At 48.9% G+C, this 11839-nt stretch overlaps 1 protein-coding gene across 2 annotated transcripts in view; it reads left to right on the top strand.

Annotated features, from left to right (window-relative positions):
- The first annotated feature begins 285 nt into the window (after positions 1-285).
- Positions 286-11839, top strand: part of STARD8 (StAR related lipid transfer domain containing 8) — a 78111-nt gene continuing 66557 nt past the window's right edge. Inside the window, exon 1 of one of the 2 annotated variants that reach the window (XM_007991949.3) lies at positions 286-547. In XM_007991949.3, coding sequence (XP_007990140.3) covers positions 503-547 — 45 coding nt within the window. In that variant the 5' untranslated portion in view covers positions 286-502. The remainder of the gene's footprint in view (positions 548-11839) is intronic. The other variant, XM_007991948.3, reaches the window with a different exon arrangement.

Raw genomic sequence — 11839 nt, 5'->3', positions numbered from 1 at the left:
TGGTCTGGGCTCTACCGAGAGGTCCCCAAGGAGAGCTGGCGCGTTAGTCAGCCAAGAAGCAAGCAGGCAGGCAATGCCAGCATGCAGGTGGCGGAGCTGGCAGGGGAGCCGGCAGGCGGGCCGGACACCCGGAGCCGGGGAACTGTAATGTTCAGGGAATTTCAGTTGGCATTGCTGTCCCGTTCCAGCCAACTGGCTAACGGTGCCGAGTTTGAATCAGTGACCCGCCTCCTGGTCCCTCCTCCTTAGCCGGCCTCTCTCCCTCCCTCCCTTTTTCCCTCCCTCAGTGGCCCTCCAGGAGGCGGGAGGCGCCCGCTGTCAAGGCAGCTGAGCCCCGGCAACCGCTGCTCTCCGCTTCTCCCCTCGCGGGGCCGGCTCCTGGAGCGCAGGGCCCGGGCTGGCTCTCGCTGAGTCCCGGGCCTCTTTTAGCCTCATCCCCAGAGTGGGAGGGGACCGTGCCGGGCACAGCCCTGCCGGCCCTAGCAGCTCCCCACACGCCACCATGCCTCTGCTAGACGTTTTCTGGTCTTGCTTCAGGAAGGTGAAGGTAAGTGACTGCCCAGCCCCAGCCCATCCCGCTGCTCAGGGGGGAAGGAGGCAGATGCGGACCATTGCGCGCCAGCTGGTAAAACGGACCAGATGGGCTTCTGAGACTACCTGAGGCTCTCAGAGTTAAAAGGGATTGGGTTCAGGTCTCACCTTTGTCACTTAACCAGTTCTGTGACCTTCTGTTGCATTCTCATAAAAACAAGTCGGCTAGTTGGTTCTTTTTCATAAAACTTGCTTCTGTTGCTTCCTGGATCTTGCCACAAAGGCAAGATGCTTAACCTCTCTGAACCTCAGTTTCCTCTCAGCTTTAGAATGAGGACCATAGTAACACCAACCTTATGGGGTAATGAGGTTGGTGTTATTGTTTGCATAGTAAATGTATGCAAATCCAGGAGATAATGTGTGTAAGGTTCCTAGCAGGATGCCTGGTGAGGAGCATCCACACAAGCAATGGTATCTATTATTATTATTATTATTATTAATTTCTATCCACATATATCAAAGCACATACTCTGTGCTAGGCACCATTGGAGCTACACAAAGACAAAAAAAGGGCTGGACACAGTGGCTCACGTCTATAATCCCAGCATTCTGGGAGGCCGAGGTGGGAGGATTACTTGAGGCCAGGGGTTCGAGAGCAGCTTAGGCAACATAGGGAGACTGCCATCTCCATTTTTTAAAAGAAAGCAAAGAAGGACATGGCTTTTGTCCTCAAAGAGAATATAAGAAAAGTGACAAATATTTACCAGGCACCTATTATATGCCAGACATTGTGCTAAATAGTCAGTTTGTCAGTAAATATTTGTTGAGTGTCTACTATATCCTGGCCATGGGGGATACATGAGCACAGCCGAACTCACAGGGGTGTGTAAAGCATGATTCCACTTTCAAAAACCAAGAAACTAATATTTATTTAGTATCCACTATGTACCAGACCTAGGCACTTTTAATTCATTCATGTGGCGGTGATCTTCAGCACAACCCATTGTTTTCCTGCTTTTATAGATAGGGAAAGAACACTGTGAATAGTTAAGAAATATTTACAAGGTTGCCCAGATATGACTGGCAGAGCTGGGATCTGAGCTCCTAAGTCCATGCCTTTCTTGACACTGTGTGGTTTCCCACAGTACAACCCAGGAGGAAGACTTTCAAACGACTAGCCTGACTGACTGTAAGACAGGATGAAAGAATGCTGGGACCTTTGGGAAGGAAAGATCCATTCCACCGGGAGGGACTTGGAGAGATTTCACAGGAGGTCACATTTGGGCTGAGTCTGAGGCTTAAAGGAAGAGAAGAGTTTGTCAGTCCAAAAGTGGGGGAAGGGCATTCCAGGCATGCCTGGCAGAGGGAACTTCGTGAGCTAGAGTTTGGAGGCAGTCAAATGGTAGTGGGCTGGGGGAAGGGCTTCTTTCGTGATGTGGCTCAAATGTAGGGTTAGGGGGGATAGGAGCTTGAGAAGGGGAAGCAGGGACTACTTCCAAAAGGGTTTGGAATTGATCTGTGGATTCACTGTCCTCACCTAGTGGGGGTCCCGAATGAGATTTTTCAACCATCTGTGGTGGAATGAGAGAAAAGTAGGGATAATGTCGTGCAGTGTTCATAAAACTAAATTAATTCCACTCAAAGGACTATTCTTTATTTGGAGACTGTTGTGTCCTTCCTGTGGGGGTGGGGATTCAAATGATCTTTCTCCTACAAAATATGAGTGAGAAATTTTTTAAATGTCTGCCCTCAGCAAAATTACAAAGTTTGCAACATGCTGATTGTTTCCCTATTTATTTATTTAAGAACGTTTTCCTCATCCATGAAATCTGAAACTCTGGTGACTACTGTTTTGGGGAATAAGGGGCTGATTTCAGTACAATAGGGATATAATTAAGTGGACGGTTTTAGAAAAAGCACTCCAGCAGTAGTGGGCAGGGATGGTGTGGAAAGGACCAAGCGGAGGTGCAGAGGCCAGGAAGGAGGCAGCTGCAGTGGAAATGAGGATGGGAGAGGAAGAAATGGTGGAGAGCTGGATGGAACGAGAACGACGGGGGAAGGGAAAATTAAAGCGCCTTTGAGGTTTGATGCCCGAGAGGCACCTCTGTCCCCTACCCCAGTTGACTGTTCTAGGTGCTTGGCATGGATTTAAATCCCTTTGCACTCATTCCCCCAACTTCTCAGATACCCAGCAAACATGTCCTAACCCCTGTCAGCCTCTTAGAAACTGTTGGGCTAGGTTAAGGGTGGTGGCTCATGTCTATAATTCTAGCATTTTGGGAGGCCAATGCGAGAGGACTGATTGAGGCCAGGAGTTCCAGACCAGCCTGGACAATATAGTGAGACCCTTTATGAAAAATAAAAAAATTAGCTGGGCATGGTGATGCATGATGGACACCTGTAGTCCCAGTTACTTGGGAGACTGAATTGGGAGGATTGCTTGAGCCCAGGAGTTCAAGGCTGCAGTGTGCTATGATTGCACCACTACACTCCAGCTTGGACTACAGAGTGAGATCCTAACTCAGAAGGAGGAGGAGGAGGAGGAGGAGGAGGACTAGTAATTATAGGTATGGTGTCACACCTGTAATCCTAGCACTTTGGGATGCTGAGGCAGGTGGATCACTTCAGTTCAGGAGTTCAAGACCAGCCTGGGCAACATAGTAAGACTCTGTCTCTAGAAAAAAATTTTAAAATTAGTCAGGCATGGTGATGCATGCCTGTTTTCTCAGCTACTTGTGGGCTGAGGCAGGAGGATAACTGCAGTGAGCCATGATCGCACCACTGCATTCCAGCCTGGCCGTTAGACTGAGACTATGTCTCAAATAAAACAAAATAAAACTGGTGGGCTAGGACAGCCCCAAGAGAAGGTTGAGGATCTCTATCCCGGGTCCCAGACGTTTGCACACATTCACTCATGTGCGTGTCCACAGAGGACATACACGTGCATTTGTGCACATTCAGCCCCACACACATATGCACAGGCACACCATTCAAGTGTGCATACACACATACACAGAGACAAACACACATATACCGTGGCACAAGCAGGCAAATGCACATGTACACACAAACAGTGCACATTCCTAGCATGATGTAGACTCACACACATATGCATGCATGCATATACAGAGGTAGGCACACAGGCACATCAGATACATACCCTCCTACGCACAAGCCTGGGGGACACAGAGAGACACAGCCAGGCACGTCTCCAAAAAGCTTGTAGACATACAAAAGCATGCACACGGCGTGAAGGCCCATGTGCATGCACATGCATACACACAGGTCTGTGGTTGCGCATGTCCTTGGCAGATGTGAATCAACACACGGCTGGATCTCAGGGCTAAGAAGCAGCCTGCCAGATCCACACACACACTTGGACTGCGTGCTCCCTTTTCCAATGCTGCTGCTTCAAGGCCCCAGTCAGAAAGGCAGGCTCTCTGGGCTCAGGAGCTCAGTCAAGGGCACAGGCTGCTGTGAGCCACCCTCCCTCTCTGAGCCAGGCCCCCTGAATGTGGGAGACTGAGGGGTTTGAGGGTTGGGGAATGCCCAGGACAGATCCTGTCAGAGCCGAAAGGGCCCTCTCAGATCATCTTATTCAAACTTCTCATGGTCCTGATAGGGAAACCAAGCCCCTTTCCTCCCCCACCATATGGAGCCCCCCATCAGCTGAAGAGGTATGAGGAAGGGTGAAGCAGACAAACTTAGGTTTCAATTCCACCCCACACCCACAGGCACACATACTAGCTGTGTGCCTTTGAGCAAGTCTCCTCCGAGCCTCAATTTCCTTGTTTGCAGAATGACACGAATCAGTGCCTGCCTCATAGAAATGCCACGAACATTTGGTGGGTGGGTTGTGTCTTTTTTTTTTTTTTTTTTTTTTTTTTTTTTTAGCTGAGTCTCGCTCTGTTGCCCAGGCTGGAGTGCAGTAGTGTGATGACTGCTCATTGCAACCTTCTCCTCCCGGGTTCAAGCAATTCTCCTGCCTCAGCCTCCCAAGTAGCTGGAATTACAGGTGCCCGCCATCACCTCCAGCTAACTTTTTTTTTTTTTTGTATTTTTAGTAGAGACGGGGTTTCACCATGTCGGCCAGGCTGGTCTCAAGCTCCTAACCCTAAGTGATCAGCCCGCCTCGGCTTCCCACAGTGCTGGGATTACAGGCCTAAGTCACCACGCCCAGCAAAGTTGTGTCTTTAAAGTGCCTGACATGGAGTAGGTGGTCAATACACATGATTTGTTGGAAGCTGCTTCCGAAACTGTGTAGTGGAGGCATCACAGCAAAGAACGAGGGTTATTCCATATTTGAAAATTCCAGGGTTAGGGTCTCAGGTCTCGTCTGCTCCTTTGCCACAACTCCTCCTCAGCCCTTTACTTTGACTCTGCCTAGGTCTAGGAACAGAAGTGACCCATTTGGGAGATGAAGACTGACACCTCAGAAGCCAGGGATGGTGGGAAGGTGGCAAGAGGCCAGGTCAAGGCTCAGGATTGCTTTGAGCTGCTCTTGTGTTAGGGGCAGCCAAGGGACAAGACATTTAAGTGTGAGATGAATCCAGTATAAATAGTCCAATATGTGTCTTCTGTGTCTTTCCCTTGAGGCCACTCAGGGCCCAGAAGGTATCCATGGCCGCTTGGTACAACCAAGCATGCATATGAGTCAGTTTCTCACCCACTTCCCCCCAACACACACACACACCCCACACTCACACTCCACACACACACAGCACACACACCAAATACACACCATACACACACACCATACACACGCCACACACACCCCACACACCACATCCCACACACACCCCACACACCACACACACACCACACACACACCCCACACACACCACACACACACCACACACACACCATACGCACCACACACACACACCCCACACACCACACACACACACCATACACACACCCCACACACCACACACCCCACACACACCCCACACTCCACACACACAGCACACACACCAAACACACACCACACACACACCATACACACACCCCACACACCACACACACCCCACACACAACCCACACACCACACACACCCCACACACACATCACACACCACACACACATCACACACACACACACCACACACACCACCCACACACACGCCTCATACATCACACACACACCACACACACACACGCCACACACCACACACACCACACAAACACCGCACACATACACACTACACCACACACACACACACCCCACACACCCCACACACACACCACACACCACACACGCACCACACACACACACCACACCACACACAAACACCCCACACCACACACACCACACACACACCACACACCACACACACACCACACACACCACAAACACACACAAACACACCACACCACACACACACCACACACCACACACACCACACACACCACACACACCACACACACACACCACACACCACAAACACACACCACACCACACACACACCACACACACCACAAACACACACACACCACACACACACACACCACACACACACCACACAACATGCACACCACACACACACACACCACACACACCACACACACACACACACCACACCACACACACACCACACACACACCACACACACCACACCACACACACACCACACACACACCACACACACACCACAAACACACACCACACACACACACCACACACACCACACACACACCACACACACACACACCACACAACATACACACCACACACACACACACCACACACCACACACACACACACCACACCACACACACACCACACACACACCACACAACATACACACCACACACATACACACCACACACACCACACACCACACACACACCACAAACACACACCACACACACACCACACACACACCACACACACACCACACACACACCACACACACCACACACACACCACACACACACACCACACACACCACACACACACCACACACACACACCACACACACACACCACACACACACCACACACACACACCACACACACCACACACACACCACACACACACACCACACACACCACACACACACCACACACCACACACACACCACACCACACACACACCACACACACCACACACACACACCATACACACCACACACACACACCACACACCACACACACACCACAAACACACACACACACCACACACACACACACCACACACACACCACACACACACACCACACCACACACACACCACATCACACACACACACCACACACACACCACACACACACACACCACATCACACACACACACACCACACACACCACACACACACACCACACACACACACACCACACCACACACACACCACACACACACCACAAACACACACCACACACACACACCACACACCACACAAACACACCACACCACACACACACCACACACACCACACACACACTACACCACACACACCACACACACTACACCACACACACCACACACACACACCACACACACCACACACACCATACACACACTACACCACACACACCACACACACACACCACACACCACACACACACCACATACATGCACACACACACAGAGCACACACACACCACATACATACAGAACCATTTCTTTGATATGTCCTTTGCCCCCTTCCAGCACTTAGCATGGTGTTATGCACATAAGGGGTGCCAGGAACACAAATCCTCCCTCATGTTACTTGGCTTCAGGTGGGCATATCAGGTCCTAGAGGGCACTGACTTGGGAGGTGGGAAATATACCTGGAGCACCATCTCAACCATGACCTCTGGATGACCTTGAGAGGGTCAATTCTCTCTCCTGTCCCTCAGTTCCCTCCTCTTATAACATAGGTAGATAATCACACAATATCAGAGATGAAAAGGCCCTTGGAGGTCATCTATACCTCCTTCTGTAGGAAACTACAGAAGGAGGTAGTTTCCTCTCTCCAAACTACCAGTGAGGAAACTGAGGCCCAGAGAGGGAGAGATATGGCCAAGGTCTCAGAGGGCGTCAGGACACAGCAGGATTCCAATGTGGTCTGTGTCATATACCATAATCTCCCTACTCATTCTGTGACAAAATCCAAACACAACTTGTCTCTGGTAAAATCTAAAAGCAGTAGTAGAGGGGATGTCTCTACACCTGCCACACACACGCATGCATACACATATGTGTTAACAACCCTGCCGCACCTACCCACAAAGCTTCTATGGGAGTTAAAGCAAATCATGGATAGACAGTCGTGTGGACTGGGAAGGCTCATAGAGGTGAACCTCCCAGTCGTGGGCCAACGTGGGACCCCATGCTTTTCCCTAGGCACCATACTTACATACTTAGGTCTCACACATGAGTGTGTATGTGCACAAGAGCTTTCCTGAGCTCGCCCAGGCACACATTCTCAAGCACCATCTCCTGTGAATGCTTTCGTCCAAGTATGCTTGAGACTTCCATGTGGCTGCTCTTATACCTGGCTTCCCAGGCACCTGTTCATATGAGTTTGAGCTTTCACGACCCCCTGTGCAGGCTCACATTCATGTACACACACACACACACACTTGCAAGTGAGGTGAGCATGCATCCTCCTTATGTGTGCTTGCCCACACCCCAGCCCCTCTCTGCCCCTAGGCCAGCTCTCAGCTTCCCAATCTGCCTAGGAGCAGCCTGGCAGGATATGGGGTGAACGTGTGATGATGATAGGGTGATTCAGCAATTTCACTCCCAGCCTCCAGGATGTCTCTCCTTTTTCATTCCTTTGCCCTTGTCATCCCAAGTAAATCCAATTTGCCACATGCAGTGTATACTTGTTGTGGAAGGGGCAGGGGGAGTATAGAGAATTCAGGGGTGCACATGAATGTACACAAACTCCTGGGGCTGGAAAAGGGACCTCAGAGACTCCTCGATGCCATCACTACAGAGTTGCCTCTATCACATCTTACCAAAAGAATGGCCAGACACTTGCACACCTCCAGTGATGTGGAGCTCACCACTTCCTCAGGTAGTCTCTTTTATCTCAGGACACTGTTGCAGATCCCTTCATCAGTCTGATGTATGTGCGTGTGTGTGTGTGTGTGTCTGTGAATGGAAGTAGTAATGTACATGTGTATATATGAGACAGTAGGTACAGCCAGCCATGTCTTAACTACTTGTTCCAAAGAAATAAATTATGACATAAGACTCTCAGGTCATGGAAAAACCACTTAGAGGGGGAAAGGCAAGGACCTATACTGCACAGAAGGAAGGTTCACTCGGAGAACCCTCTTGGCAGAGTTCCACAGCCCACTCAAATAACGTGTCAGTTGGATGATAGGTATTGGCCCCATATATGTGCGAAAAATTCAGACTGTGGATTGTCCCTGACATGGTTAACTGTAAGATGCCTAGATGCTGGACATATGCTGTGTATCTTTGAGGCACAGGCCCATGGACTAGAGCAAAATAATAGGTTGTGGTAAGGTTATTGGCATAGATGGAGCTCAAGAGATTTGTGAGGTGGTTTCTGGGTGATCTAGGAAGCTTTCTGGGAGCAATTTTTGGGACCAGAGTAGAAGGCAACTTAGTGTTGCCAAAGGAGTACTGGACACAGAGTGAGACTGACCTGGATATTACGTCCACCTCTGCCACATCTAGGCTGAGTGCTCCTGGGCATGTCACCTCTCCTCAGTGGATAAGACTTAATGGAGTTGCCAGCGAGATGATGTCTATAAAAGCCTGTTACAAGGTAGATGCTCCATTGAATCTGAATCTGAAGGAATGACCTTTGGAAGAAAAGGGCAAAGAGTGTTTTCAAGGCAGAGTGAGGTTGGAGACATGTGAGGGAAGAGTCACAGATCCAAGGGACTTGTCCTCAGTGGAGGTGTTGGGAGTGAATGGAAATGGGAGGAGGGGGAAGAACAAGAGACTTTGAAATTTGTGTGTGGGACTTTGAACTTTGTGTTCTTGATGCAGTGAAAAGACCAAAACATCTACATGGAGTCAAGCCCTTCACCTATCTGAGCCATGACTTGCTAACTGTGTTGACCATGAGAAAGTTACTTCATCTTTCTGAGCCTTAGTTTCTTGCTCCCTAAAACGTAGATAACAGTAGTACCAACCTTACAGGGTTATTCTGAGGCTTAAATCAGTTAATATGTATAAAGCTCTTAGAAAAGGGGCACATAGTAAGCATTGACCATTTTTATTATTTGTACACTGGGAAGAATGATAACTCCTACCTTATAGGGCTATAGTAAGGATCAAATGAGATAATGATCCCAAAGCCTGTTGAAATGTTTATTTGTTGTTATCTTGGACAAAATGTGAAGGGGTTTCCTTAGGCTGAGAATAACCTTAAGTAATTCATTCCTTCACTAGTTCAACCAAGCAATATTTATTCAGGGCCTACTATGTGCCAGACACTGTGTGAGATCTTAAGAAGATAGGTAATGGTGAGCAAAACTGCTGTAGGTCTTCATCTCATGCAGCTTACTGTCTAGTGGATATGAGTTTTTCACACTCAACCCCCAAGTGCCCTGTTGGTGGGCATGATTGATTTAGTACAGAAAATTTCAGTATATGAAACTGTTCAATGCGTTAACAGTTTTAGTTAATCTAGTACCTGTGATTGGAGATCCCACCTAATCCTTATGGCAAAGGGATAGCCATGCTGAAGTCTGAGTAACTCCTGTAACAGCAAAGTCTGGAACAATCTTAGGCTCAGCCTGGGAATGGGGATGGGGACCCGCTGCCAAATTTGCCTGATCCGAAGCTCCTAACCCTTGCTCCATCATCACAACTGGTGTGTTTTCCTCGAGTCATGTGAGATTGGATAATATTTGTTCTCGGGAGTGGGAGAGATAGGGGCGAGCATTGGGAAGGTGAGATGGGAGCAGGAGGCAAGGCTTCAACTCTGACTTAGGTCTCTTCAGATACAGATTCTTACCTTGCTTTTAGCTTCTTTGATGGCAAAAGGCGTACAAGTGGGAGATCCTGGCGGGGTGGAGGATATACCTCCTATGGCTATGGTGGAGGTTGGGGGAAGCAAAAATGAGTGGAAGGGGCTGCAGATTGGCAATACCAGACTTCTCTTTCATCCCCAAAGACTAGAGGAAGTTAGAACTAATACTAGCTAATATTTGCACTTGATCGTAGCCAAGAGGTCGGGAAGCGATACTAGCTAATATTTGTAGAGCACATACTATGTGGTGTACACTGTTCCAAACCCTCCGCATATATTAAGTCATTTCACCATCACAATAATCCTGCAAGGCAAGCTATCATTGTCATCATCCTCATTTTACTGAAACACAGAAAGGTTTAGAAATTTATCCAAGATTACACAGCTATTAAGTGGTGAATTGGGGATTTTTAACCCAGGTAATCTAGTTCCAAAGTCCACTAAGTTCATGTAATCTGTGCTGCATTCCTCCACTTGTAAAATGAGGAGGCCAGATTGGTTTATCTCTGAGAGTCTTTCCAGCTCTGGCAGTCTCATTATATTTCACATATACTTCTATGAACTTCCAGGCCAAATGAAAAAAAAAAAAAATTCTGCTCCCAAATGTCAGTGATTTCCACTAAAGTCCCTCAGGAGAAAAACGGGGAGCCCAGGCTCAGGGAAAAGAGCCGACACTGGAGCTTGGTCTTCCCAGCAGTCTCCAGGGCCTGAGAACAGCTGGGGGCCTGGGAAGCTCTGGGAGCCAGGGCCTGGCCTGCATTTCCAAGTCACTCATAACAATAACAAGGAGCAGCAGCTCAGGCAGCCTCTGCTGGGATTTGGGGTCAGAGGTTTCACAGTGGGTGGGGAACAGAGCTCCTCAACTCCATGCCTCTGGGCAACCCTTGAGCTGTTGCTGCTGCTGCTGCTGTCAGGGCCCTTAGAGTCCAGGTCAATCAGTAGTTCCAAGGCTGAGGCTGCCAAGGGGCAGAGGAAAGGAAGTCCTGCACTTGGAGAATGGGAGTTGAGGCCCTGGATATGGATGAGGCTGACTTTCCCTGGCCCTTTCTTCTACCTTGGGTTGGGTGCCTTCTGGGAGCTGGAGAGAAGAATGTAGTACGATAATATAATGTTGTAGATGGAAATAGGACACTGATCTAGCAGCCGAGGTTCTGCGTCTTCTTCTCTTCTCTAAGCCTCAGTTTCCTTACCTACAACATGGGGAGAATATTCCCCATTTCATAATTGATTGTGATGATGACCTATGTGAAAAGGCCTGCCACACAGTGGGTGCTCAGTAAATATGAGTTGAATGTAAAAATAGTTGATTGATTGCTCTAGGTGACCCTGGGCCCATAGGTTGAACCCTGTTTGTTAATCTATA

This window comes from Chlorocebus sabaeus, chromosome X, assembly GCF_047675955.1.
Source record: "Chlorocebus sabaeus isolate Y175 chromosome X, mChlSab1.0.hap1, whole genome shotgun sequence".
Lineage (NCBI taxonomy): Eukaryota > Metazoa > Chordata > Mammalia > Primates > Cercopithecidae > Chlorocebus > Chlorocebus sabaeus.
The sequence above is the reverse complement of the archived record's forward strand: the minus strand, read 5'-3'. Positions and strand labels throughout refer to the sequence as shown.